The sequence below is a fragment of the Ciconia boyciana genome, chromosome 6, assembly GCF_034638445.1.
Source record: "Ciconia boyciana chromosome 6, ASM3463844v1, whole genome shotgun sequence".
In the NCBI taxonomy this organism is placed as follows: Eukaryota; Metazoa; Chordata; class Aves; order Ciconiiformes; family Ciconiidae; genus Ciconia; species Ciconia boyciana.
The window spans coordinates 2,012,239-2,039,324 of NC_132939.1; the positions used below are offsets into that span (position 1 = coordinate 2,012,239).

General features: G+C 61.8%; 3 protein-coding genes and 1 long non-coding RNA gene across 6 annotated transcripts; 2 read left to right on the forward strand and 2 right to left on the reverse strand.

The window, feature by feature from the left end:
• The first annotated feature begins 908 nt into the window (after nt 1-908).
• VWCE (von Willebrand factor C and EGF domains) lies at nt 909-7,435 on the forward strand. Its single transcript, XM_072865943.1, is given in 20 exon segments — nt 909-1,175; nt 1,736-1,830; nt 1,911-2,000; nt 2,257-2,385; nt 2,473-2,589; nt 2,670-2,786; nt 3,006-3,134; nt 3,237-3,562; nt 3,641-3,734; nt 3,799-3,881; nt 4,103-4,190; nt 4,343-4,428; nt 4,591-4,708; nt 5,146-5,231; nt 5,424-5,520; nt 5,698-5,780; nt 5,960-6,050; nt 6,142-6,224; nt 6,341-6,431; nt 6,601-7,435. Coding segments are annotated over 20 exon segments (2,514 nt in total). The 5' UTR covers nt 909-1,065; the 3' UTR covers nt 7,002-7,435.
• A 1,181-nt stretch (nt 7,436-8,616) lies between these two features.
• Nucleotides 8,617-11,905, reverse strand: LOC140653651 (pepsin A-like). Its single transcript, XM_072865965.1, has 9 exons — nt 11,615-11,905; nt 11,188-11,335; nt 10,513-10,630; nt 10,176-10,294; nt 9,880-10,079; nt 9,506-9,622; nt 9,250-9,388; nt 8,986-9,078; nt 8,617-8,891 (listed from the first exon to the last, which is right to left on the reverse strand). Exons 1-9 carry the CDS (start codon nt 11,668-11,670, stop codon nt 8,736-8,738), a joined length of 1,146 nt encoding a protein of 381 aa, XP_072722066.1. The 5' UTR covers nt 11,671-11,905; the 3' UTR covers nt 8,617-8,735.
• Nucleotides 11,906-14,142: 2,237 nt separating this feature from the next.
• On the reverse strand, nt 14,143-21,774 carry LOC140653675 (uncharacterized). 2 transcript variants are annotated; one of them, XR_012043182.1, is made up of 3 exons: nt 21,684-21,774; nt 20,709-21,410; nt 14,143-20,421 (listed from the first exon to the last, which is right to left on the reverse strand). It is a non-coding gene; the product is annotated as an uncharacterized lncRNA (long non-coding RNA). The 2 variants fall into 2 exon arrangements; XR_012043181.1 differs by having other exon boundaries at nt 21,505-21,739.
• Nucleotides 21,775-21,854: 80 nt separating this feature from the next.
• On the forward strand, nt 21,855-27,041 carry VPS37C (VPS37C subunit of ESCRT-I). 2 transcript variants are annotated; one of them, XM_072865966.1, is made up of 6 exons: nt 21,855-21,906; nt 22,854-22,962; nt 23,833-23,948; nt 24,037-24,208; nt 24,589-24,671; nt 24,905-27,041. In XM_072865966.1, the coding sequence occupies exons 3-6, from the start codon at nt 23,856-23,858 to the stop codon at nt 25,646-25,648; spliced, it is 1,092 nt and encodes a 363-aa protein (XP_072722067.1). In that variant the 5' UTR covers nt 21,855-21,906; nt 22,854-22,962; nt 23,833-23,855; the 3' UTR covers nt 25,649-27,041. The 2 variants fall into 2 exon arrangements, with proteins under 2 accessions (XP_072722067.1, XP_072722068.1); XM_072865967.1 differs by lacking the exon at nt 21,855-21,906 and adding an exon at nt 21,925-21,989.
• The last annotated feature ends 45 nt before the right edge of the window (nt 27,042-27,086 follow it).

Below are 27,086 nucleotides of genomic sequence, written 5' to 3' on the forward strand. Positions count from 1 at the left end.
CTTCCTTGCTCCCCCCGAGCCGTGGCTGCACTGGGGGTCCCGCACCCCTAGAGCCGGCACGTACCCCCCACCCAGCACCCTGTAACACCCTGTGACAATAATTTCTAAGCGTGGGGGGTGGGGGGACACACACACACGGACTGTGCCAGGGGCGAGGCCGCGTCCTGCCTGGGGCTGGGCTGTGCCGGGTGACCCCAACCCTTGGGCAGGGGCGTAGTTTTGGGGGAAATCCGCACCGGGTGGGGAGCTGGAGGCTGCGGGTCGGTTCCTCTCCAGCGAAGCCGCAGGTATTGACCCCATCTCTGCACTAAGCGGGGGCCAGCGGCGCCAGCCCTTTGCTCCCTGGTATAAATCATTTACCTGCCTGCGACCTTCGCTTCAGCCCCTAGCCCGGGAAGGGGTTGAGGGGCCGGGGTGGGGGGGCGAGTTTGGCTGGGGGGGGGGTGACCCCGTGCCTCGGAGCGGGGTGACGCCGCTGTGCGGGTGTCCCGCGGCATCCCGCGCCCCTCTCCGTGCCGGGTGCACCCCGCTGTCCCGGCTCCACTTTGGCCCCTTTATCTGCTGCGTGCTCCTCTTTGGTGGGTCCCTGTGCAGGGCTGGGAAGGCGGCCCAGTGCCGCCAGGAGGAGGAGGAGGAGGAGGAGGAGGGGTGGGGAGAGGCCATGCCGGAGCTTTGCCAGATGTGGGAAAGGAGAGAAGGGGGGACGCTTTCGCTGCTGCTTCCCGCCGCCTTGGGGACCCCGCTCCTTGTCCTAGAGCCGCCACGCTCGCGGCTGGGATGGAGCCGCTCGCCCGGCCAAGCGAGCCGGCCTCGGGGCGAGCATCCCCAGGCCCGCGTGTCTCCCCGTGTCGGGGTGGGTGGAGAGCCGGGTGCCGATGGCTTCCCCCCGCAGCGCTCCCCACTCTCGCCTCCCTCCACCCCCCGCATTGTTCCCGGCCCGGCGGGCGGGAGGAGGAGCAGGGCCAAGGGCCAGCGTGCGGTAGGCGCCCGTGCCGCCGAGGCAGGCAGGAAGGCAGGCAGGAAGGCAGGCGTTGGGAGCGTGCCGCTGGCTGGAGCCTGCCTGTCATGTTGGTCGAGCTGCTCTTCCAGGCTGCCTGTGTGTCCCTGTTCCTCCCGGGCGGCCAAGGCAGGGTGTACCCCGGGAGGAAGAAGCCGGCCAGCTTTGCCGTGGAGAGGTAGCCGGGTTCCCCCCCTTTTTCCTTGTCCCTCTCCCAGCTACACCTGGGGACGGCGGCGTGCTGTGCCGAGCTCCGGCCATCCGCCTCCTCGTGCCTCCCATCCCGGCCGGAGGGGCCGGCACCCCGCGCGTCCCTCCCTCTGTCCCAGGGTGGATGGGACCAGGGGAGCGTGACCCTCGCAGGGCTCCCGCTCCCCGCATCCGTGTCCTGCTCCCCACGTCCTGCCGGGGGACGTTTCTCCCCTGTTACCATGTGCGGGGGTGCTCGGGGCTAGCTGGGGTATGGTCCCCTCCCTCTGTCCCACCTTGTTTTGGGGTCACACTGCACCCCGGTTCGCCCCGTGCCTGCCTTCCCCTGGATCCATGCCGTGCTCTGCTGCCCGGGATGGGGTGGCCATGGGCACATCGTCACCGCTCCTGTGTCGTCGTCCCCCCTGTCCTTGCGTTCCTGGAGCGGAGGGGAGGGCTCCCCGCGGGCTGGAGGAGCTCCCCTGGACCTTTGCTCTCTGCCCTGGGGGTTCGGGGCAGGGCGGCCTCAGCCTCTCGTCCGTCACGCAGGCGCCGCGTGGGGCCCCACGTCTGCTTCTCGGGCTTCGGCAGCGGATGTTGCCCCGGGTGGATGCTGTCCCCGGGCAGCGGGCAGTGCACCCTGCGTGAGTACGGGCTCTGGGGGCACGGGGCCGGGTGGGGGTCCCTGCCCTCCTGACGGCCGCCTGTCCCCCGCTCCCCACAGCGCTCTGCTCCTTCGGCTGCGGCAGCGGCTTGTGCATCGCCCCCAACCTCTGCTCGTGCCCGGATGGAGAGCAGGGCATCACCTGCCCAGGTACCCACCCGCTCCCGCTCACGCCGAAAGCTGGGAGCCCCGGGCTTTCCTGGCAGGGCACGTTGCTCCTTGTCACCTCTCCCTGCAGCATCCCCCGGCGTGGTCCCCGTCCCTGGCAGGGGTAGGGGTGCTCTCAGGGCAGGGTGCAGTCCCTGGGGCATCTGGGGAGCGGGTGCCACAGCACAGGGCTGGGGTGGGAGGGTGGGTGGCAGCTGGGGTGGCATCGGTGCCCTGTGGACCCCCGTCCGTGTTTCAGAGCCGCCGGGGACGTGCGGGGAGTACGGCTGCGACCTCTCCTGTAACCACGGCGGGTGCCAGGAGGTGGCCCGTGTCTGTCCCCTCGGCTTCTCCATGGTGGAGACAGCCAACGGCGTCCGCTGCACCGGTGAGCCGGGATGGGGAGGTTCCGGTGGGACGAGGGGCTGTGGCAGCAGCGGCCCCCCCATCTCCAGCTCTCCCCTCTTGCCCCCAGACATCGACGAGTGCCTGAGCGCTGCCTGCGAGGGTCTCTGCGTCAACACCGAGGGCGGCTTCGTCTGCGAGTGCGGCCCCGGCATGCAGCTCTCCGCTGACCGCCACAGCTGCCAGGGTGCGGAGGGCCGGGGCACCGGGCCCGGGGGGCGAGTGGGGGCCAGCAAGGGCTGCTGACCCTCAGCCTCTGCCCCCCAGATACGGACGAGTGCCTGGCCACGCCGTGCCAGCACCGCTGCAAGAACAGCATCGGTAGCTACCGCTGCTCCTGCCGGCCCGGCTACCACCTCCACGGGAACCGGCACTCCTGCGTGGGTGAGTGCCGTGCGCCGGCTCCCTCTTCCCTCTCCGTGCCACGAAGCCCAGGGGACGGAGGTGCCCGCCGACCCCGTCGGCACGGTGCTGCCGCCTCGTCCTCATCCTTGCGTGGGCCGTGCCGGAGGGGACAGCTCGGTGCACCGGGCTCCCTCCTGAGCCATTTCCCAGGGTGTAGCACCTCCTGCCCGGGCACTGATAACTCCCCTTGTCCCCCAGATGTCAACGAATGCCGGCGGCCGGGAGAGCGCCGAGCCTGCCAGCACGCTTGCCACAACACGCCGGGCAGCTACCTCTGCTCCTGCCGCCCTGGGTACCGGCTCAGCGGTGACAGGGTCTCCTGCGAAGGTATCGGTATCCGTCTCCTTCTCCGGGCCAGGGCAGGGGAGCGGAGGGGGATGCCCCCGGCTCCCTGCCTGCCCCAAGCGACGTCTGTTCCTTCCTTCCTAGGCTACCCCAAATCCATCCTGGCCCCATCGCCCATCCTGCAGTCCCTGCAGCATCCGCCCACCCTCGTCCTGCTCCCTCCTGGCTCTGGGGGACCCCTCCTGGTCCCCAGGGGCTCCCCCTCGTCCCACCACCCTGCCGCAGCTCCTGGTACCCAACTCCCTTCCTCCTCTCCTGCCCCGGCATCCCCGGCCACCGAGCTATCCCTGCGTGCCGGGGGAGCCCCCGCTACCTCCGCTCCATCGGCCCCTCGCTGTTGGTACCGGGGGGCCCCCCGGGAGCCTGGCGCTCGCTGGACAGAGCCGGGGTGCCGGAGCTGCGCCTGCCAGGTAAGCACCCCGTCCTCCCTGTGCCTCTCCCTGCCGCCCCAGCCTCAAATTGGGCTGAGCCGGCGCGTGGTCTTGCAGGGGGGACGAGTGCTCTGCGAGGCCGTGAGCTGCCCCGTCGCCTGCTCCCACCCGCTGCCCGCCCCGGCCGGGGGCTGCTGCCCCAGCTGTGCAGGTGAGCCCCGGCCCCCCCAGCCCTGCTGCCCGGGGCGGCCCCCCCTGACCCGCCTGCCTTGCAGGCTGCCTGCACGAAGGGGTGGCCCGGGCCGAGGGCGACGTCTTCTCCCCGTCCGACTGGAACTGCACCGTCTGTGTCTGCCTGGTGAGCCCACGCCGTCCCGGGGTGGGATGGGGATGGGAGCATCCCCCCCCTCCCCCCCCCCTCCCTCCCCGCATCCCCGCTCAGCCTGGGGACGCGCATCCGAGGCGATGGAGCGGGATGCGCTGGGGCGGATGGTGCCCTGGCACCGTCCCCCCCCATGGTGGGGAAGGGGCGCGTCGCCCCTCGGCTGCCCCGTGACAGCCCCGCACCGTCCTCCGCAGGCTGGTAACGTCTCCTGTATCTCCCCCGAGTGCCCCCCGGGCTCCTGCCCCAGCGCCTCGCCGGCTGACTGCTGCTCCTGCCAGCCGGGTGAGTCCCCCGGGACCCCCAGCCCCTGGGGTGTGGGGGGCAGGGGGAGCCCAGGGCCCTGCTGGGGTTGGGGGTTCGGGGTGGGGATTTGGCAGGAGCCGTGCTTCGCTCCCCGAGCCCAGCCCCGGCCCCCCTGCCTCTCTCCTCCCCAGCAAAGTGCAGTTTTCGGGGCCGCACGTACGCCCACGGCGCCCGGTTCAGCCTGGACGGGGACGACTGCACCACCTGCGTCTGCTGGGTAGGTCCCGGGGGGCTGGGGGGTCCCCAGCGATGCTCCGGGGCCTCCCCCTACCATCCTGCCGGAGGGACCCAGCCTTTGCTCGGGGCTGAGGCAGGACGGGTGGGCACGGGGCTGGGTCCGGCCGTGGGGCCAGCGGGTGACGCGTCCCCGTGTCCCCAGGGTGGTGAGGTAGAGTGCTCCTTCGCCCCTTGCCCCGTGCTGGACTGCCCGCAGCACCAGCGGCACCTGGGCCCCGGGCAGTGCTGCTTCACCTGCCGGGACCCCCCGGCCCCCGCTGGTGAGCCCGCGCTGGGGGGCACCTGGGGACGGGGGGGGACAGTCGGGGGACAGCGAGGACAGGAGGCAGGGGACGCGTGGGGACGAGCAGGGCGGGATGCGGGGGACGCTTGGGGATGGGGAGGGTGGGATGCGGGGAATACCCGGGCACAGGGAGGGTGGGGTATGGGGCAGGTATGGGACAGCTGGGGACAAGGATGGGACGTAGGGGACACCTGGGGGTGGGGAGGGCAGGGGAAAGCGGGGGAGCTGGCTGCGGGGGTGCCCGGGGACTGGCGGGGCGTTGGGGGGGCTGCACAGCCATGGGGTTTGGAGGTGGGGAGCGGGCACAGGATGGGGACCGCACGCGCGTCCAGCAGCGCACGCACACGCCTGGGCGTGCAGCAGGAGGGTGATGGGCCGGGGGTGCCCGTGTCCCCCTCTGTGTGTCCCCCCCAGGTTGCTTTGTGGATGACAACGGGGTGGAGTTTCCCGTGGGACAGATCTGGTCTCCGGGCGATCCCTGTGAGTTATGCATCTGCCAGGTGAATGAGAACCTGCTCTGCTTCACTCGTCCTACCTGTCCCTGCCCCGGCGCACGGCTCCTGTCCCCCTCCTTCCCTCGGGATGCCGGGCCGCTCGTGGCCGTGGTCCCCAGCAGCTCCCCGGCTTCATGGGCTTTAAACCCCACGGTTTTGGGCAGCCCGAGGTCTCTGTCAAGTGCTTCTCCCCTGCAGGCAGACGGCTCGGTGAGCTGCAAGCGGACGGACTGCGTGGAGACCTGTCCCTACCCCATCCGCATCCCCGGGCAGTGCTGCCCCGACTGCTCGGCAGGTGATGGGGGTGGTGGGTGCTTGTTGGAGGGGTGCTGGCTCCGCTGCATCCCCTCTGCATCCCCTGCCTGCGGTCCCGGGCAGGACCAGACCCAGCAAACCCGGGCTTAAGCGGAGAGGGTCTCCCGGGGGTCCCTGAGCCACCCGGGGACCACAAGTGCCCCTCTCCTCCCCGCAGGCTGCACCTACATGGGAAGGATCTTCTACAACAACGAGACCTTCCCCTCCGTCCTGGACCCCTGTCTCAGCTGCATCTGCCTGGTGAGGGCTGCGCCGGGGACCACAAGACGTTTTCGGCTCCTGCCCCGCGGGCTGAGCCCCAGTTTTTTCCTCCGTTGCAGGAAAAAGCTCCCGGGCGTTTCGGGGCTGCCCCCTTTTCCCCAGCCCACCCCGGCGTGCGCTAACGCCCGGCCCTCGCGCGTCTCTCCCGTCTCTCGCAGCTGGGCTCGGTGGCCTGCTCGCCCGTGGACTGTGCCATCTTCTGCACCTACCCCTTCCACCCCGAGGGCGAGTGCTGCCCCGTCTGTGACGGTAGGAGCCGGGGCGGGGGGGAGCGGGGGGCCCCGTCCCCCCACCCGCCGAGCCCCCCGCCGTGCCCCGAGCGCTGCCTCGCTCCCCGCAGACTGCAACTACCAGGGCAGGAAGGTGGTGAACGGCCAAACCTTCACCCCCGAGGGACAGCCCTGCACCCGCTGTACCTGCCAGGTGAGCGGGGTGCCCGCGGGGTGCCCGTGCCCGCGGGGTGCCCGCGCCGGTGGCAGCGGGGACCGGGGAGGGGCCGGCGGGGATGGCTCACTCCCACCCTGGCCCCTCGCTGCCAGCGTGGGGAGGTGAGCTGCGAGAAGAGGCTGTGCCCCCGCTCCTGCGCAGAGCCCGCCACGCTGCCCGCCGCCTGCTGCCCGCCCTGCCAAGGTAACGGGGGTGCCCGGGGGTGCCCGGGCTCCGGGATGCCGGCGGCAGGGTCCCGGCCCCTGCAGGACACAGCCGTGCTGCGGCACCCCGGGGCGGTTGGGTGCCCCCCCGCGCAGGCTGGGGGGTCCCGGGGAGAGGCGGGCGCTAACCGAAAGCATCTCTCCGTTAGCCGCAGATGTCCGGCTCCCGCTGCAGAGCAGTGACCCGTCCCTGTCCCTGTCCCCAACCCACGAGGACTCACCCACGGGCACCCCACCACACCCCAGCCCCCCCGCATCAACCCAGCCCCCCCCCCACCTCCTGGCCCAGCTCCTGCTCCCCAACACAGCCCCCCTCGGCCCCTCTCCGGGGCGTGCAGGGGCCGGGGAGCCCCCTCCCACCACGCCGAGCCCCCGGGCACCCATCAACAGCCGCTCTGCCCCCTGACCCCCCTCTGAGGCCGCAGCCCCCCCGGCTCCCACAGGCAGCCCCAGCCCCAGCCCCAGGGCTCAGGGACCCTCCAGGGACGCGGACCCCTCTGCCGTGCCACCAGCCGGCGGGGAAAGCCCCAGCGGGCACACGGCTGCCTAGGGCCCAGGTGCCACGCGTGCCTGGCGTGGCGTGAGCAGGAGGAGGATGAAGAGGAAGAGGAGGATGAAGAAGCAGAGGAAGAGGGGGGCTGCAGGACCAGCAGGCCTGGCCCACCAGGCCCCCCCCGGGGTGGTGGGTGGCTGGGGAGGGGGTGCCAAGCAGTCAGGGTGGGCAACAGCATCCCCGCTCCCACGGGTGCATCCCCGCTCCCACGGGTGCATGGGCGCTGCCCCCCTCTCGGGTGTGCCGGGGTCCCCCAGCCCCTCAGTGCCCCACTGAGGCAGGACTGTGGGGCAGGACCAGCTCCCCCCCTCCCCCCCGCCCCTCCCCACCGCTCTGGGTGCAGGATGCGGCACGGGGAGATGCTCCTGGCTGAGTGGGGTGCTCCGTGCCAGCCCCCAACCACGGCACGCACCCCTGGGGCGGGTGCTGCCCCCGGCTCCTGGCGTGGAGAGGGGACGAGCTGCCCTCCCTGCCACAAATAAAGTCACCCTGGTATTTATGCCCCGTCCCCTGCTCCTGCTTGCACCCGCGGGCATGCCGAACCCGGCCGTGGGGCTTTTCCTCGGGGCAGGGGGCTTTGGGGTGAGCGGCCCCCCTGGGATGAAGAGGGCAGCGCCGGAGGTGTTCATACCCCCGGAGCGGGGTTTGGGGATGGGAGGGACGTGTCCTGCCCCAGTGGCAGGAGCGTGGCTGGGGACTTCATTGCAGCTGGCCGGGGCCTCTGCAGGGTGACCCTAAGGGAGCAGAGCTAAGCCGGGGGGAGAGGGGTTTCTGGGGGCTGGCACCAGATTTTGGCTGCTCCTGCTCCAGACTTTCCAGGGGCTTGACCTGAGCAAAGCGCCCGGTCCCGAGAAACGTTTGCAAGGTGCCGAGGCTGGCGCTGCCGCTGCGAAGGGGCTCCCAGGGCATGGCTCTACCCAGGGAGATGGTGAAAAGACAGGTCCGCGGCTCCTGGGCGCTTCGCGGGGGTTTATCCAGGTGGTGTCCAGCAAGGAGGGATGGTGATGAGTGGTGCAAAGCACCCCCAGCACCAGGATGGGACCCAGCGCCGCAGCAGGCACAGTCCCCCTAGCCCCGAACATGGGCATCAGATGCCGGCAGGGGCAGAGCCACAGCCGTGCTCCCATCCCGGTCCCTTGCGCTGCCCCCGCACCTTCCCCATCCCATCTGGCCACCGCCAGCAGCCACGGCCACCGCCAGCAGCCACAGCCACCTCCTGGCGTGTCCCGTGGCATCGTGGGGATGGAAAGCAGCGACCCTGGGGCACCCGCCTTTACGTGGGGCTGCAGGGAGGCACGTCCTAGCCCCGGATGAGGAGCACCGGCCACCCCGATAAAGCCTGCCCGGGCACCCGGTTGGCGGCACGGCTCTGCCCCGGGCAGCCTGGGGCAGCTCCAGCCCCAGGTCTGCACAGGCACCGGGGGTGATTGCACGGCCGCGGGGCCGAGGGCATCATCGGGGTGCGGGCAGGGGGTGGCTCTGCCTGCGGGGTGAGGCTGGCACCCAGGGTGACACCCCATCTGCCCACCCACCGGTGACCATGCCCAGGGACGCGGTAGCGGCGGCGCAGCGGAGCAGAGACACATGGCACAGCAAGGCTTCTTCATGACTTTACTGTGCTCAGGAGGGGACGGGAGCGCTGGGCAAGGGTCAGCCCTGCCAGCAACCAAGCTGGGGGTGCCAGGGCAGCGGGGTGTGCTGCCTGTCCCTGTCCGCAGCACAGCGGTGTGCTCACAGCCGGGACAGCCGGGACAGCCCCACCATGTTCTTGGCCCTGTTGAAGATGACGTAGTACTCGCGGATGAAGACATCCCCCAGGATCCAGATCTCGCCCGACTCGGTAGGGACGTCCATGCCTTCGAAGCCAAGAATGCAGTACCCGTCCATCTGCAGCCAAAGACGTGGTGGATGGCGGTTACCAGCTGCCAGACCCCCCCCAAGCCCCCCCAAGTCCCCCCCAACTCCCCGGCAGGATGCTCACGTCTATCACGTAGGCGCTGGGCGGCACGGGGAAGGCTTTGCCGTTGATGTGGAAGACAACGTCGGGCAGGGTGCTGACGTCTTTGCAGCTGATCTGGGGGGCACACGTGGTGGCAGGCGAGGGTCAGCGGCCACCCCGAGAGCGACCGCGTGCCCCGGGGAGCGATGGGTACCGCTGCACCACGGAGCAGCCCCGGGGTCCAGCTGGGCACCCCGCAGAGCCCCAAAGGTCCCCAAAGCCCCGCACGCTCCCCCGGGGCCTCACCTCGCCGTTGGAGTTGGCACCGAGGGCGTTCAGGATGGCGCTGAGGGCTCTGTTGGGCACAGCCAGCAGCGAGGTGCCTGTGTCCACGATGGCCTGGCAGCCGAGGGAGCAGGCGACGTGCTCCCCACTGACGGAGACGCTGGGGAGAGGGGTACGGGGTGAGCCTCCCGGGCGTGGGACGAGGGGCTGCATCCCCCCAAAACATTGGCTGGGGGGCAAGGGGAGCCACTGAGCCTGCGGGCTGCACGGGGGCTACCTGTCCATGGTGATCTGCCAGTAGGTTTCGGCAGAGAGAGGGATCCAGCTGATGCCGTTGATGGTGTAGTAGGGGTCGATGGCACCGAAGAGGACGAAGCTGCCGCTCTGCTCGTTCCTTCAAGGGGGAAGCCGTCAGGTGGGGGTCCCACCCCACCACCACCACCACCACCACCCCCCGCTGGCAGTGCCATCACCAAGGGGGGCTTTGCTGCCATCCTCCTCTGCCGGTGCCGATGCCGGCAGCGGTGAGCCATGTCCCCCAGGAGCCACAGGGCGTCCTGCCACTGGGGAACAGTGCCGGAGCCAGCCCCAGCGGGAGGGAAAGAGGAGAAAATCCTCGGCGAGGGCTGGGCGGCTCTGGCCAGGGCTTACTTGCTCAGGTAGACGGAGAAGAGGTCCCTGTCCACAAGATGTTCCATCATCATGTTGTCAAAGACAGGGGTGGCACCGGCGGAGGAGATGCTGGGGAAAGCCAGCCCCAGGATGCCATCGAAGGGGGTGTAGTAGAAGAAATCGCCGGGCTCGGTCTCAGACAGCCCGAAGATCTGGTCGATGACGTTAATGTCCGCGACCTGGTTGGGCAGATGGGGAGAGTGAGAAGGGCTTGGTTTGGGCGGGTGGTGCCCCGGTGTCCCCGCTCCTGTGGGATGGGGGGGCTGGTGCCTTACGGTGACAATGTCGTAGCCCAGGACGCCGGTCATGCTGCCAGTGCCGTAGGTGATTTCGAGGGTGTCGTTGGTGCCGATGAAGGTGGAGGAATCCGCTGGGTTGAAGCGGTTGTGGTTGCCTGTGGGTACGGGAGGGATATGGTCATCCTTGGTCGATGACCCTCCGGTGCCTCCCCCATCACCCACCGTCCCTTAGGAGAGACAGGGCAGAGCCGTCCTCGGCTCCCAGCCCCTCCAGGGGCTCCCGGAGCCAGGCAGGGCAGGGTGCTGGCCAAGCCCAGGGCTTCCGCTGCCTTCACCCCTTGCCCAGCCGGCCACGGGGCTGCCAGACACCTACTGCAGGCTGGGCTGGAGCAGTACACCGAGGGCACCCACAGGTTGGAGGAGCCGGTATCAAAGATAACGGTGAAGTCCTGGCCTGGGGTCCCGATGGAGATGGTGCCGTAGTACTCGTTCTGTCAAAGCGGGATGGGTAAGGGATTGGTGGGATGGATAAGGGGCTAGCAGGATGGATAGTGGGCTAGTGGGATGGGTAAGGGGTTAGCGGGATGGGTAAGGGGCTGGTGGGTCAGGTAAGGGGTTAGGGGAACGGATAAGGGGCTGGTGGGTCAGGTAAGGGGCTAGCGGCATGGGTAAGGGGCTGGTGGGGCAGGTAAGGGGCTGGTGGGTCAGGTAAGGGGCTGGGGGATGGGTAAGCGGTTAATGGGTCAGGTAAGGGGCTACGGGCATGGGTAAGGGGCTAGTGGGTCAGGTAAGGGCTTAGGGGGATGGGTAAGGGGCTAGTGGGTCAGTTAAGGGGCTAGTGGCATGGGTAAGGGGCTAAGGGGAAGGGGAAGGAGCTAGTGGGTCAGGTTAAGGGGCTAAGGGGAAGGGGCTAGTGGCACAGGTAAGGGGCTGGTGGGTCAGGTAAGGGCTTAGGGGGATGGGTAAGGGGCTAGTGGGGACGGGTAAAGGGCCAGCGGCCCCATGGGCTGCCCCGCCGGTGCCAGCCCCTCTGCCCTGCCATGCTCACGTCCATGTAGTTCTGCAGGGGCTCGAAGGAGCGGTGGGTGTGGAAGTACTTGCTGGCCGGGTTGTAGGGGTACTGCTTCAGGTAGTGCTCCAGCAAGCCATGCTCCCGCAGGGACTGCCGCAGGGACTTCCCCTTCCTCAGAGGGATCCTGGGGTGCAGGGGAGAGGGGAGCCGACCCGTCACCAGGAGCCGGGCGGGGATACGGCACCCCTGCCACGCGCTCGCCCCGTCCCGCAGCCCCTCGTGTGGGACCCGGGGGCCAGCCTCGCCGAGCCTCGCCCATGGGGAGGGGGCCGCAGGTTGTCCCCACGGCCCCGCTGCGTGCTGGGAGCCGGGCAGTCGCCCCCGCTTGCCTCCTCCAGCGTGGGTGCTGGAGGTCCTCGGGACCGCGGTGGCTGTGTGGGCACCCCGACGCCCCGACGCTTACCTGTGGACGAGGCACTGGGCCAGGGCCACCAAGCTGAGGAGCAGGAGCAACTTCATGGTGGCTGCTGACAGACGGTGACCGAGGCGAAGAGACACACCGAATGTGCCACCGGCTCTAGCCCAGCTCCTTATATCCCAACCACGCTTGTTTGGCCAGCGTCCCCGATAAGAAAGGCAAACGGCTCCGGGGGGGAGTTATCACAATGTCCTTAAGGGAGACGGGGGGAATGTCAAGGTGAGGGCTTTCCATCTTCACTGGGGTCAAACGCCGGGGCGCAGGGATGCTTGCAGCAGGCTGGGGCTGGGAGACAGCACCCTCCAGTTACTCCGCGTCCCGAGGGGGAGGCACTGGGGGGTGGTGAGGGGATCGTGAGGGGGACGCAGGGCTGGCTGCGGCCATTTCTGGGCATTCCCCCCCCCCCCGACTGACTACCCATGCATTACACAAGCCGGCAACACCACTGCAGCTGAGGAACCGCAGCGTAAATCGCACGCCATTAGGTAAAAGCACTTATTTTCCAGTTGGCTCTAGCTGGCCGGGGTAGCCACCGCCGCCGCGGGGGATGACATTTTCCCCGGCCCCTGGGGAGCTGCAGTACGAAGGGTCCTGGGGCTGCTCCGGACCATCCTTGCCCTGCTGCGAAGAGCAGAGTTTCTGTCCGCAGGGGTTTGTCAGGGTGAAGCTGGCACGGAGATGTGGGGCTGGCACAGGAGCACCGGTACTTTGGGGTCCCCTGGTCCCCCCCAGCCCCTCGCTGGAGGGTTTGATCCTGGGGGTTTGCATCTTCATGCCCCTCCTGCCCAAGGGTACACGTCCCTTGGGGGGGCTGGGGACAGCTGGTGGCCCCTCGCCACTGCCCTGAGCACCCCAGGCTGCCTTGGGGTGCCCATCCATGGGTGCCAGCCAAGCCCCGGCTTCATCTCGTGCCTGGGCCGTGGCTGGCCGTAACCCCGTGGCAGACACAGAGGTTTGCACAAGGGGCTCCACCAAACGCCATTGCCAGGGGCTTGGTAGCCACACCGGGGTAAATTTGCTTAATGTTACACCGACATCCAACGGGCAAACACAGGCATTCCTCACCGGCTTTATCCCTCACAGATGCCGGCTCCTGTTAGCTTGACGTGTCTCTGCCTGCCTGCCCCGGGGCTCTGGGCACGGGGGGGAAGCCCACGTCCTCCACCTGCAGCCCCTGCCTGGGCTGGGGTCAGCCTGGGCAGAGCGTGGCAGAGGAGCTGCGCTGCTGGGCTCCGGCATAGAACGGTTCGGGTTGGAAGGGACCTTAAAGATCATCCAGTCCAACCCCCTGCCACGGGCAGGGGGACCTTCCGCTAGATCGGGGTGCTCCAAGCCCCATCCAACCTGACCTTGAACACGTGGGGCATCCACGACTTCTCTGGGCAACTTGTGCCAGTGCCTCACCACCCTCACAGTCAAGAATTTCTCCCTAATATCTAATCTAAATCTACCCTCTTTCAGTTTAAAACCGTTAGCCCTCATCCTATCCCTACACTCCCTGAGAAAGACTCCCTCCCCATCTTTCCTGTAGCCCCCCTTTAAGAACTGGAAGCTCTCCCTGGAGCCTTCTCTTCTCCAGACTAAACAACCCCAACTCTCTCAGCCTTTCCTCATGGGGAGGTGCTCCAGCCTCCGATCATCTCCGTGGCCCTGCTCTGGACCCGCTCGAGCAGGGCCACGTCTTTCTTATGCTGGAGCTTCATCTACCTCCATCTATCCCAGGGCTGCCTGAGGAACTGGGACAAGCTGGGAGGGTGAAACTGGGACCAGCTGGAGGAAAGACTGGTTGCCGCTGGTTGAACGATGCCAAGGTCGCCCACGCCGGACTGCGTCAGAGGCGCCCGGCACCGGACCAGGCGTCCCAGCCTCCATCGCAGCACCACACGCGTGAGATGTGGCTGCGGGCTCGGTCACCTTGTCCTGCGTTTGGGGAAAAACAAAGCCAGACCCTGCGCCAGCGAGCTGGGGACCAGCCTGCCCAGAGGCACCATACGGGCTGAAACTGGCTTTCCTCCCTCGGTACCGGTTTCAACCCAGCTCTGAATAATAAAATTGAGGATAGATGCTAAATTGCACTGGGGGAATGAAATGAATAAGAACCTGGTAGGATCTGATGGGCAATGTTGGGAGAAAAGGGATGAAACATCTAATTCTCCCTGAGCAAAAGGGAAGATGTAATGTGTTCAGATTGGGGGTGGGGGTCTGGAAAGGAGAAGGTCTTGGCTGACCCCCAAAATGGAAAATCTGGACCTGGCAGGAGGCCACAGCCTGAAAACCCTGCACGGAGCCTTGGCATCGTGCTCCCCGCTGGCCTCGTGAGCCAGTCTGTGCCTGCAGGTACCTGTAAACCACAAAGAAAACCAGAGATTAGACAAGAGCATCTACTTCACGCTTCGCTCCCTCGCTCCCCCGGCCCCGCGCAAGGCAGCAGCGCGTTTCGATGAATACGGGCTCAGATAAGGAGCAGCCCTCGCAAAGGGGCTAGTTTGCCGCAAACACGTCCTTGCTGCGCTACACGTGGAAAACATTTATTGGTAGAAGGTTTATCGGAGCAGAGCGCTCGAGGACGCGTCCCTCGGCAGGGAAGCTGCCGTAGCCAGCTGCCCTGGGACTGCTCCGATGGGTTCTTAGATTGCATTTCTTTCCCCCATCGCACCGGGTGTCTGCACGTAGGGAAGACACTGTTCCTGCCGGGAAAAGCCCCTTCGTCCACAGCACACAGGGGGTTTCACTACTCCACGGGGACGGCTGGCACGGGGGCTCAGGGTGTTTCGCCCGGGCTGCTGCAGGTATTAGGAACAGCTGCTGCAAATTGCATTTATATATCAGGGAGATTCAGAGCTGGGGCTTGCTGGTTTGCCTGGCTCTTGCTTGATTGCCCTGTCCTGGGAGCCCTTTGCAAGCTTCCTTGTGCTTTGGTGCTGGTGGAAGGCAGAGGCTGTACCCCTGCAGAGCCCGGCCCCGCAATGGGGGTGCTTCTGGGGAGCAGTTTGGAGAGCTGTCAAAGCTCACGCCTTCCAAGAACTGAGATCCAGGGCTTCCTCTAGAAGGAGGCTGTTTGGGAGCTGCTGGGCTCGGCGTGCGCTCCACGCCGGGGCAGATAATCCCGTGGGAGGTCCACAGGAGCCGGCGTGGGCTGCGGGAGGTGGCGGCTGGAGCTCCGCAAAGACAGTAGCCACGGGCAATGTGTCGGTGCGGCTCCCGCGTCAGAGAGCCTGTGATGGAGAGAAAGCTCCTGCTGGAAGGTGGAAATGGTCCTTGGTCCAGCCCCGCAGCGGGGAACGGGAGGTAACCGGTGGGTGCGGGCAAGGAGCGATGCAGGGGGGGAGCAGGGCGGTACGTGCCCCCTCTCCTCGGGCAGGGATGGAGGTCCCGGTGATGCCAGGGTGGACTTTCCTCTGTTTGTGGGAAAGGTGTTAGCTGGGACGTCCGTTCAGCAGCACGTATCTGCTCAGCGTGGGGTGATGTCGGGGTGAGCTGCCTCCAAGGTGCCCTTCTGCACTGATGCTCACCCTGCATTGATTTTGGCAACGAGCAAAGAGACTTCTCCGAGAAAGGGAAAGCTGCAGGGCAGTATCATTTCAAGTGCTAAATTCCTCCTTCGGAGCAAGTTAGCAAGTTGGGCTTTGGGGACTGAAGTCTGGACTCGCTGCCACACCCCCTGTCAACCTGGTCTCCCTTGCTTTTGGGGTGGCTAACTTTTGGGGTTTTTTCCCAGGATATTAGAGGAAACAAAAACGACAAGTTCTTCAAGAGCCGTTTATCAATTTAATTCCTTTTGTTGCCAAACAGTCGGCACATTCGGACATAACACAAACCTCTCTGGGCACGGAAGGCAGGGACTAAGCTGTGCTCTCATGGCAGTCCTCCTTCTGGGCAAAGAGGCTGTTTGGGGTGAATGCTCTCCTCATATTTAAAAAACAAACAGGAAAAGCCTCATGCTCAGGACCACTGTTTTTAGTGAAATGTAACTCAGTTTGTAACATTAGGGAAATATAACTTGTTTTATTCTGTAACTCGGTCACCCTGGCAGCGATGGGTTTGCCAGCAACGAAAGCTCCCTTGCCCAGAGCAGCAAACGGACCAGAGAAGTGGCAGGAGCTGAACGCCCGCTCCGTTTGGATAAAAAGGTACATCCTCCGTTTCTGTGCTGATATACACGCCTCTAGGTGAGCTGGCCTCTTCTCAACACCCAAACCGTATCCCAAATTCGGGGATCATATCATGTAATGAAGACTCAAAGCAATTTTCCAATCTTTTACTGCAGACCCCTTACTGCACGCAATTTTTGCTGAAACAGAGCTCCACGTGCAAAGTTGTAATCACCGAGGATCAGGATTTTATTTTTTCGATGAAATAATTTGTCAGATTACGGGAAGTTTTAGGATAAGCTCATTCTTCTGTCAATAGATCCCGTTGCCAGGAGCTGATGAAAAACTGTATTCGGAGAGGTATTGATTTTTGTACGTATCATTACACACAGACCAAAGTTGTGGAATTCAGCACCAGAAAAATCTCAGAACAAATATTTAGCACCATTAAAGTCAAGAACAAAAGAAATGGGGGAGGATGGAAAATAATCACTGTTAGGGTGCGAAATGACTTTTCCGATACTCTTTCTCAGATGAGAAACCCTGAAGCGCATCTGATGACTAGGGGGAAGGTTTAAAGCAGGTCAGCCAGCCCCCCGTCCCGGGCACTGCACGGCTCTCCACACGGGCTTGGCATCGTCGCTGCCTTCAATCTTGAGGGCTAATTCCCAGGGGAAGGATTTTGCTGGAGAAACATACGGGCTTGGTCTTTCCTGGGCTGGAAGTGGTCGTGGCTCGTGCTGATGGGTCCAGAGATAAGGGTCCTCTCCATCTAAATCCTTGCTCTTGGCCCCGGTCCCCCAGGACAGGTCCCCCGCAATGAGGTGGCTGAAGCCAGCTGCCTGGCAGGACAGCCGGATTTCAGCCCTCTCCTATTGCACTGAGCTTCCCTGTGCTGGTGACTCCGTGGCTGCACCTCTTTCCCGAGCCCTTTCCACTCAGGCTTCGTTAAATCTTTATTATTATGTTTTTTCAGAGCCCTCTTGGGAATGTCAGACCCTTGGAGCTTGGAGGTAGATGTGGTGTGACCCATCTGTCACTTAACATCCTTCCAGCCTCATGGCCTGGGATGGGAGGGGGAAAGCAGCAGCACAAACAGCCCGGTGGCTTCATCGTGTCGGTGCAGATGGGGATGGCTCTGGCGACAGCGATGCTGGGGACAGCCAGGCTCGGGGTGCCATCAAAGCGGGTGTAGCACAAAAAGGAGCCAGGCTCAGGCCAATGGTCTGGTTGTTGACCTGGATGTTTCCAACCTTGGTAGAGAAATGGAAGGAAGAAGACACACTGGATTCTGGAAAAATCTGCCCTTTGCCTCCAAAGGGAGCAGGGAACCCTTAGGAAACTCAAAACCAAGCTGCAAAGAGCTTGAAACACCACTCTGCTGCGCCCCTGCCGCGGCAGAGAAGGCGGCTGAGGGGAGGGCAGGGAGCAGGCAGTGCCTGCGGCACACGGTGGGGCACAGGCTGGGTGCTGGGCACAGGACTGGGTGCCCGGGCTGGGTGCCCGGGCTGGGTGGCAGAGGGTGGCCGCTCTGTTGTAGCTCTGCTTGGCGGCAGAGGGCACCAAACGATGCGGAGATCCCCGCCGTGTTCTCCAAAAGCAGATGGAGACCAGCTGGAGGGACGGATCTGGAGGCTTTTAGTTCTGGTTTGCTTGTTCCTGATGCAAGCCGTGGCTGGGTTAGGATTCCTGTTCAATAAAATCCCCAAAGAGTTCTGCTTGTGTCCAGCAAACTGTAAGATTTCCACGTCTCTTGTTTCGATGGCCGAGTAAGGCTGGATGTGACTCCCTGCGTGCAGAGGCTCTACCTGGGCTCACGATGAGCTTGGGCTACGCAGAAGCATTAAATGACTCATACGGAGCCCCAAAATAAAGCGCCCGGCAGCCCCAGACGGGCTCGGTGGTGGGTGGAGGACAGCTGGTGGTTGAAGTGGTTGCGGTTGACTGCAAAGGCAGAAGCGTTTGGTGGTGACCATGACTCTCCCCTGCAGAGAAGGGCTGCGGCTGAAGCGGCGCAGGACTGGCGACAGGAACGTTTTCTTGCTTTGCTGCTTCCAGTGATTGGCAGCAATTTGTGTGTGAAGAGACAGCCCCTCTAAAGGCTACGTGAGATGCACCGGAGGTAACGCGTACGATACCCTGAGCGATCTAGGTCGCCAACAACAGCAGATGGGCACCTCCAAGAGCTGCCTTGGCTCTAAGATGGGCCCTGAGCGGCAAATAAATAAATCCCTGTCAGGAATGCAATAGCCGCAAGGCCGGGAGACCGTTGCAAATTATACGATCAATTCTGATGGCTAGGTGCCTGAAAGTCTCAATGGGAACTGCACGAGATTAGGGAACAACATTTGGGATGCATTTAACTGCCATAGGGCTCACCCCCTGGGCCAAACAGGACCGTATATGAATTTTCAAGCTCTCTGTACTGCAAAGGACTTTGCTGACTAAGCTCAAGAACCGTCTTAACTTTATCTGCGCAGGCCTGAAAAGTTCAGCCTGAAAAAAATCACCTTATTGAGATATACCTTATCTTGGTAACTGTAGATTAAGGAAGCAAACTTGTTTTCCAGTCCCTGTTCCTGGTCTTTCCTGTCCCTCCCATAAAGGCATTATCATACATCACACAGTTGCTTTATCAGAATCTTCAGGTGAAAGGCACAAAGGCAGAGAGGAGAGAGGTCTGGTCTGAGGCTCCCGAGGTGTCAAACCCCGATGATTCAATGTAAGAATATTTTATTATCAAGGAAGGCCCCAGAGATGTAGGCTGAGCCTTGCTGAGCTGGTGGGGGGTGGACTTTTACTGGGGTAGGACCTCTGGGTGGTCAGGCCAGCTCTCTCTACCTGCTGTGGGTCATCCCGGATGGTGACTAACACCTTTGGCGGCCTCGGTTTGTGTTGCTAAATCAGTGAACGTTATTCTCTGACTGGGCTGCCTCGATAGCGGCTGGACCACGCGGACCACAAAGTTTCCTAATTGTACAAGGGCAAGCGCAGAAAAGGAACTGGTTTGATTGCGGCTCACTTGTGTGAGAGGCAAGCGGTGGCGAGCCGACAAGACGGCCAGAGGTACGTCTGTGACAGGGTGCTGAGAAGAGCCGAGAGAAATGGTGCTTTCTGATAAACTCCCGATTAAAAGATGGGTGGGATTCTGAGAAAGGCTCTTCTGTCATCTGAATCCTTCCTTGTTGAGGAACACAAGTAACATTGTCTTGAAAACAAACAGCATCACATTAAAAGAAAAAAGAACAGCACTGTCAATTTTTTTTTTTTCCTTCTACTGGGAAACGTTCCAAATTTCATTTGACTCCTGGGCTCAGAAGGAACACTCAACCAAAACCACAAATGAACTTGGCCAGATAATAAACAAAAGGTGAAATCTGATAAAGGATCGGGATTGCTGAGATCAGCTTTGCACAGGAGGGTTTTTTGTTTGTTTTTTTTTTAACCTTGCTCTCTAGTCTTCCACTGCCACCCTCCGCTTTGGAGCGCAAGGAGCTGCAAACAACATCAGCTGCACTGACGAGGTCCGCACATCGATAGCAGACTCCGGAAAGTTTCCATTTCGCTCCAAAACACTTTCTGGATAACAGCTTCATTTCCTGGGGGTCGTAAGACTTCAAACTGACTTCAAGCTTCAGAAGCTGGTTCTGTAGCTGAATGCTCCTTACCAAAAAAGTTTTCCTCCTTTCGGCCAGCTTTGTCCTAAGCCAGGAGTGCTCTGTTGATCCAGAACAGCTCAGCTGGTGCGCACACTCGAAATTTGGTACTTTTCAGCCATTTTTAGTCGTTTTCGCTCACGGTGCGTATTGGATATCGGCCTTTTTGAGTCTTTCACCTGATAAAGTAACTGTGTGATGTATCATAATGACCAGCTGAAACCATCTCTTATAAAAACTCAGGATGCTAATAAACAGATAATGGGCACGTCCTTCAGTGCTAACCAGAAAATACCCATTTATCACCTTTTTGATTGCAGAGTAACACTTTATCACTTAACTGGATACTTTTCAGTTTCTTCCTTCATTGCAAAGAACAAATTTGAAGACAACTTAGTTTATCCTCCACTCAGTCCTTACAGTTTAATATAAATTGTTATCTAAATGCGCGCCAGCCCTCCCACGTCTGTGGAGACTGTTTCTCAAACAAGCCTTGACAATATCGATCTCCCTTTGGAAAGTCAAGTCCCCTTTTCTTGCAATAACATTGGGTTTTGACCTGGTTATCAGCCACGCTACGAACAAATTGTCCTTGATTAAACCATAGGGTACCTATTAGGATTCATATGACTCATATTTATTATACAACCGTCCACAGGCCTCACGTGGTGCGTGTCTCCGGCAGGGACGAGAGGTGCCCTTCCCGAGACCTGCGCCTGGATCGCAGCACTTCTGTAACAGCTGCGTGACCTTGCCCAGCCGTCCGCAGTCTCCTTCACGTTCCTCTCCCCTCAGCGCCACAAGCGTGTCTCATCCGGCAACGCGGAGCTCTTCCCCATCCTAACACAATCCTCAGCCCTGCTCACGTCTGCGGGAACGCGGAAGTAGGGGTGGAAAAGTAGAGGCTGGCTTCATGTCGAGGGTGACGGGATCAGAGCTTCCTCTGCCTGGCGCTGCTCCGGAACTTCCCTGTTCCACGCGAGGAAGAGCTAATGCAGGTATTCAAGAGGGATTTGCTTTTATCTCTCGGTTCCAGCTATGCCGCCTGGAAAAAATGCCATCATATGAATTTTGGGCATGTTGCTGAGGTCTGTACGTACTGCCTCGGCACAGCGATATCTCAGCCCACTGCTAAGCACTCTGTATCCATTATCTCACCTCCTCCGCTTCTCTGTCCTCTCTTCTCTTGCACTTCCATCAACTCTTACCCCTCATCTCCAGCTCTGCTGCACCTTTACTGCCACTTACCCCCCCCCGCTCACTTTGCCTCCATCCCTTTACCCATCAAGGAAGTTTTAATTTAATTTTCATTTCTCACAGGGCTGGACTTACCAGGATTACAGGCCAACAGAATTCCAAGTCAGCCGAAACAACGGGCGTTTTGAGTGCTTGTAACACCAGCTGCTACTCAGCATGAGATGACGTGCGGAGAACAACGTGGCTTTGCAGCGGCTCTCCTTGCTCTGAGATCTCCACAAAACGTGAACCGCGGGAAGAGGCTGCCTGCACGGGAGGCCCCAGCTGCAAGGTGCCGATGAGGTCATGACAAGGCAGAAACGGCTTCAAATCTCACTCTAAATCCAACCCAAACCCGCTACGCCTGAATGTCAACCCGCCGCCCGCTCTGTGCGCAACGCTAAGCTTTGTTGTAATGCTCTCCTTTTAACTCTTGTCATAACGATTAATCTCGCCTAATCTTTGTCTGTGGCTCTATGGCTTTCCGGTTTTCTGAATGAGCCGGTGAAGACAAAAGTGTCCACGCAGCAGCAGCTGCTGCTCAGGGCTCACGTGGAGACTTGGAATCGATGTACAGGAGAACCGCAGAGCTGCCCTCACCGCTCCAAACGTCAACGGCCTCGACGGCAGGCAGGGCGACTGGGGGAACGCGTGCTCACCGGGAGGAGCAGCTCCTGCTTCACTGTCCCTGGGGTGACAGGGGAAGCGGACAAATCTGTTGCTTGCAGTGCTCAAGCTCACGCCAGAGTCGCGCAGCGCTGCCGGCCGTACCCAGGTTAATCGCTATGCTGCTGAAGACTGGAGCCAGGACACAGCAATAATAACACAAAATAATTTAGCAGACTGGCAATTCTTCCAGAATGGCATAAAAGAAAAACTCAGAGTTAATTACAGGGGAGGCAGCTGCGGGAAGGTACCAGAGCGTCAGGGCAGGCCCCGCATGACACAAACATGTAGGATGTAAAGGCTCAAGCAGGCCATAGCTCAAGGAAAGCTACACCGTCAGGAAAAGACACAGTATTTATTAAAAAAAGACACAGCATTTATAAAATACAGCCTCTCTGCATGCACAGGGCAGCCTTGACAGGGACCTAGGGCCCGATTGCAACCGCCCTCCGCCCGCCTCACCGCCCCAAGATGGCGGCGGCGGGATGTACCACCCGCCTCCTGCTCCCCTCCGGCAAGGGGAGCCGCTCCCCCCCCCCGCCCCAGCCTCGCGGTGGCACCGCCCACTTCCGCTCCCGCGCCGGAAGCCGGAAGCGCGCGGCGGAGGGAGGGTCCCGGTTACGCGGCGGTGAGTCCCGGGCGGGGGCGGCGGAGCCGGTAACGGGGCCGCTCCCTCGTGTCTCGTGAGGGGAGGCGTTCACGGCCCCTCCGGTGGGCGATTGCAGCCGTTACCCGCCGGGACCTCCGAGGGGGGGTGTTCAGCCGGGCCAGGCCTCGTACCGGGAGCCGCGGCCGCGGGGGAAGCCCCGTTCCGCCCGCTCCGTGGGCCGCGGCCTCCCGGTTGCCGTTTCCCCCATCCCCCGGGACGGGCCCGGCGTTGGCGGAGCAGCCTCCGCCGTGTCCCGGTTGGAGAGCGGCGCCGGGTGGGCCTCGCTCTGCGCTCCCCCGGGGCGGTGCGAGGCGGAGGCCTTGGGCGGGCACCCCCGGGGCTGGGGGGGGCTCTCCCTAACCGGGGACAAAGCACGGAGGCGATGGCCGGGGTGCGGCAGTCCTGCGGGCAGCCCCTGGCCGGTGCCCCCGGCCCTTCCGAGCCACGGGGGCCTGTGCGTTGCCCCTCGGAGAGGCAAAGTGTCACCTCGCTGGCTGTGTCTTCTCGCAACGCTGCTAAAAACCGGCGAGATCCGGGGGGGAAGAGCCCCTGCCCCGTGCTGGTGCCCGGCCGGAGCCGGGGCAGTGCCCAGCTCTTTCCGTCCCCTCTCCTGAGGGCCGTTCGGACACTTCCCACAGCCCATCCGTGACCTCTGCACCCGCACAGCGGCGGGGATTGAGCTTTCCACTTGCCACTATTCCTAATTTTTCTCTCTTACGCTCTGTGAGCTTCATTAATAACAAAAAAAACCCACCCCATAAGTTTATTTCTGTTTGCGGAGAGATGAAGTTATGCACGTACGTACGTAGCAGGGGAGCTAATTTCCCAGCTTTTACGTGGTTGTTACTCAGACGGGTTTGGCTGGATCCTGGGTGAAGAAATTTGGTAACCCTGAGCCTCACCTTGTCCCTCTGTGTTACGTGCAGAGGCTGACGCAACGTTCCCAGAGCGATATCGTTGGGATGTTTCACCCGACTGAAAGGTAGAAGAGCCACGAACAATTAGGACGACGCTGAAATCCCCATCGGCTGTTTGGTACGTCCCTTTCCCTCTCGGCGGGAGCGCGCTGCTCCCGCGTTTCTCGCCTGGTTTTTAGCGTATTCCCGCATTATTGCATCCCGCCTCTTAGAACCTGTGACCCGAACAGCTGATATTTGCGAAATATTATCAGACAGCCTGGATTATTTGGAATAAGTCATGGACGTCGTGCAGAGCATCCGTTATTTCCCTGATTTTAGTAATATTTCACGAACTTTTACCATCGCGAGTATTGGATGGAGTTCAGCACGTGAATCACGCCATCGCTTAATGTTTTCTGAGGGTAGCAGCAATAAGTGAGGGAAACGATGGCACCACGTAGCTAGAAAGGAAAACACATGGAAAGAAAGCGCATCAAAGGAGATGGGAGCCGAGGAACTGGGAAGGTGGTGAGGTACGGAAAGACGCGGGTGGTGGCGGTGGCCCCACCGGTGACCGTGGGCCGTGGGCATGGTCGGATGCGAGCAGATCCGGGAGGTTTGCTCGGCAGAACGGGAATCTGGAGTGGGACGATGCGGTGAGAGCCAGCCGGAGTTTGAGAGTCAGGGTGACGTCGCCCTGCTATCGAGTGGCTGTGAGTAGGAGTTTCCTTGACAAAACCGTCTGGCACACACAAGTAATCCTTCCAAAAATGCTGTGAAAAGGAAAAAAGTCAGTTGCCAAAGCAGGAACGAGTAGATATGTTCTGTTTTCCTTCTCACTCTGCCCTCGGTCTCGCTGATTCTTTATAGCACAGGGGAAGCTCTCTGGCATAGCCGTTTCAAGCAGTTTAGCAAAGCTGGTTTTAAATCCCTAATAGGATTAGTACCTATTTGCAGTCGGCTTTAGAAAACCTCATCTTTATTTGACTTCCTTTCCCCAACCTAGGAGTCTGCAGCTCCTCTGGGAGGATGGACACCCTGAGGAACCGGACGGTGGAGGAGCTCCAGGAGCTGCAGGAAAATGCAGAGGAGATCGAGCGCCTGGCCCTGGAGTCCCAGGAGGTACGTGCGGACGGCGTGACGCCGGCAAGGAGCAGGCTGGGCTTCGTTAGCACCTCGCCCGCCGTGACTGTCGCGTCTCCTTCCGCAGGTTCAGGAGCTGCAGCTGGAAAGGGAGATGGCCCTTGCCGCCAACCGGAGCTTGGCCGAGCAGAACCTGAAGTTCCAGGCGCCGCTGGAGACGGGGCGCACCGACCTCTCTAACAAGTATGAAGAGCTGCAGAAGCTGGCTGAGCGGTGTAAAGAGCAAAAGGCAAAACTGGGTGAGCGTTTGCAAACCTTGCAGCCTTTCCGATGGAGTCACGTGGGTTGTAGCTAGTACAACATCCTTCCCTTTTGCTTCTCCCTACCTTGGCCATACTGAGCAGAGAAACTCTTTAGGCTGGTGGCAGAAAGGACTCTGCTGCGTATAAGGTCTAGATTGTCCCGTTTCTTGCTCAGGCTGGGTTGGACAGATCAAGGATGCTGCCCCAGCAAAAACCCCTTCTAGTGGAGCAGCGGCTAAGGTTCTTTTATCTTCGGCTTTTCTCCTTGCCTCAACAGTTTGCGAGGCAGGAAGGCGCTCCTGTGCGAGTGCAACAGGGCTGTGCCCTACTGGTTTTTCCCTGGTTTGTGTTTAACGTTTTGCTCTTTGTTCCCCCAGAGAAATTTTCAGCAGCAATGCATCCTCAGACCTTGCTGGATCTCCTGCAGGTGGAAAGCCAGAAAATCGAAGAGGAGTCTGAGGTGAGCTTAAGGTTTAAATGCATTAGCAATTCAAGTCATTAGTGCTTTAAATCAAGGATTATCTCTTTGTAGTTTGGTGTCGTTGCTCCAAAAAATTGGATTGCCCTTTGTTTGCTTGTGTGTGGTGCGATGGTCCCCTGCGTGTCTCTGACAGAGACGTAAATCCTAAGCTGGGCTTGGGGAAGGAGAGTAGAGGGATGCAGTGCTGAACCCGAGGTTGTCTTCTCTTCCAGAAAATGGCCGAGAAGTTCCTGGAGGGCGAGGTGCCCCTGGAGACATTTCTCGAGCGGTTTTCCGTGATGAGGAAGTTGTCCCACTTGCGCCGGGTCAGAGTTGAAAAGCTGCAGGAGATACTGAGGAAGTCGGAAGCGTCGCAGGAGCCCGGCAGGGACTCTCAGCAGCAACCGCCTCCTCACGTACCCGGGCCTGCAGACCCGCCGAAGCCACAGCCCTTCCCGGCAGGGGCTCCTTCCTTCCCTTTGCCGTACAGCCCAGCCCCAAGCATGCCGGTCGGCCCCACAGCCCACGGAGCTCTCCCTCCTGCTCCTTTCTCTGGCTCCCCGGTCACCGTGGGACACGTCGCTTCCTCTCAGCCAAGCACCCAGCCCACGTTTCCCTATAAGCCTCCTCCGGGTCCCGGATACCCGCCGGCGCAGGCTGCCGACTCCACGCCGGGGTATCCCAAACCCCCCTCGGGCGGCTCCTCTCCAGCGCCAGGCTATTCCTGGTCTCCATCCAGGGGCCCGCCTCAGCCTCCGCCGTTTCCTGGCTCTCACCCCTCTCCTCCGCTGCCCAGACCCGGCTTCCCTCCCTACTTTTCCCCTGGGGCAGGGAGACCGCAGTGTCCGTACCCGACCCAGCCCCCTCTCCCTAGTTTCCCCATCCCCCCGCAGCCTCCCTATCCTCCCGGACCACCCCCACCCTTTGGGTACCCCCCACCTCCAAACCCTCAGCGCCCTGCTTGGCCTGGCTACTAAATCAGGACTCCTGGGGGAGCATCCTCTGCTGCTCCCTCCTCTTTTTGTGGACTGAGGAAGAAGAGCAAGCCGAGAGCATTGCTCTTCGACCCATCGGTGCGAAAGCATTACGCAGGATAAGAGACAGTAGCGGCTCCGGGGGGGTCAGGCAGGCCGACCGACGCTGCGCTGAGTTAGGTTTGGTTTGCGACGATCGCTGGTGGGCTGAAGCGGCCGCTTCCAAATCGGCTCGTCCGGGTTCTGCCGTGAAAGCCAGGTAGTCATCTAGGTGCTCGGCTGGGGAACGCGGGAACGATGTGCACTGATTGCAGCCGCTGAGAGCCGGACCCCCCCTCGTCTGTGTGTGTGTGTGCGAGCGTGCTCGGGTGAGCGAGAAACGGCTCCGTGCGCGCCTGTCGTTGGCTATGTGGGTAACAGATGTAGTATCGTAATTCTAAGCCTTTTCACAGGTGTTCAAAAGACACGCTGGGAATCTCTGACAGTATTTCTGACACAAAATACTTACTGCTTTCCAAGGACTTTCCTGGAAGTGAGAGGCAGAGCCAGCCCGGCTTGCAGGCGATTCCTGACTGACTGCAGCAGGGAGAAGCAGCTAGCTCGCCCCTTGGGCGGGCCAGGCCTTGAGATCCGTCTGGGTTTTTACGCTGGGGCGGGATAACTTCCACACCAGCTCTGCTCGAGCCGTTCCCAGCCGGCTGTGAGGTCAGGCTTCCCCCAGCACTCTCTCTCCGCCTGCGGGGTGAGTTACCAGCGTGCTCCAAAGCAGGGGCTCTTCCCAGCTCTGTCGCGTTCGGGCGCTCCCAGCTCACCGGGGAGCAAAAACCTCTTTACTGCTGCTTCTGTCCACCACCGGAGCCTTTCCCAGCCAGTGCTGGCTGTGCGCTGTCTCACCGAGGGCACGAAGGTTCTGGTAGCTCCCCAGGAGTTCAACGTGTGGATATTATCTCTGCTTTTGAAGTTAACTGGGCTGATGCGACGTCTCGGGCTGCTGCTGCTGTGGGGGCACGTGCCTTGGGTCACAGGGAGGAGCGGGAGTCGGTGCCTCCTGCCCAGCTCTGTGAAACGCTGGGGCTCGGCAGCCTCCTGTATCCCCGGCCTCTCCTGCGGAGAGGGGGGGAACGGGGCGGTTATTTGGGGTGCTACGAGCTCCAGCTTTTCCTCACGTCCCCCTTCTCAGGAAACACTAGGTAACGGAGGGAGCGCCAAGTTAGTGTTAACAGAAATGGGATTTGCTTTGCTCAGCACTTTATCCTACGAATCCTGCCTGTATCCCTATAAGTTATTTATAAGGAAAGATTACTAATGGACTAGAACAAGGCAAATGCTTGTGGGGTTTGATGGAAACAATTCCATATCTGTGGTTAATTACAGTAATAAAATTTGATTAATTGCACGCGGGGTCACGGCAGTGGTTGCTTTCGGAAATGACGGGGCATCC

Excerpts from the sequence above, each read along its gene's own strand:
- LOC140653651 (XM_072865965.1), bottom strand. The coding sequence starts at position 11,670 with ATGAAGTTGCTCCTGCTCCTCAGCTTGGTGGCCCTGGCCCAGTGCCTC. Across the intron at positions 10,631-11,187 it reads CCCTGCAGAACTACATGGAC|AACGAGTACTACGGCACCAT; the intron begins GTGAGCATGGCA and ends CCGCTTTGACAG. Across the intron at positions 9,623-9,879 it reads TTCTCCGTCTACCTGAGCAA|GAACGAGCAGAGCGGCAGCT; the intron begins GTAAGCCCTGGC and ends TCCCCCTTGAAG.
- VPS37C (XM_072865966.1), top strand. The coding sequence starts at position 23,856 with ATGGACACCCTGAGGAACCGGACGGTGGAGGAGCTCCAGGAGCTGCAG. Across the intron at positions 23,949-24,036 it reads TGGCCCTGGAGTCCCAGGAG|GTTCAGGAGCTGCAGCTGGA; the intron begins GTACGTGCGGAC and ends CTCCTTCCGCAG. Across the intron at positions 24,672-24,904 it reads AAATCGAAGAGGAGTCTGAG|AAAATGGCCGAGAAGTTCCT; the intron begins GTGAGCTTAAGG and ends CTTCTCTTCCAG.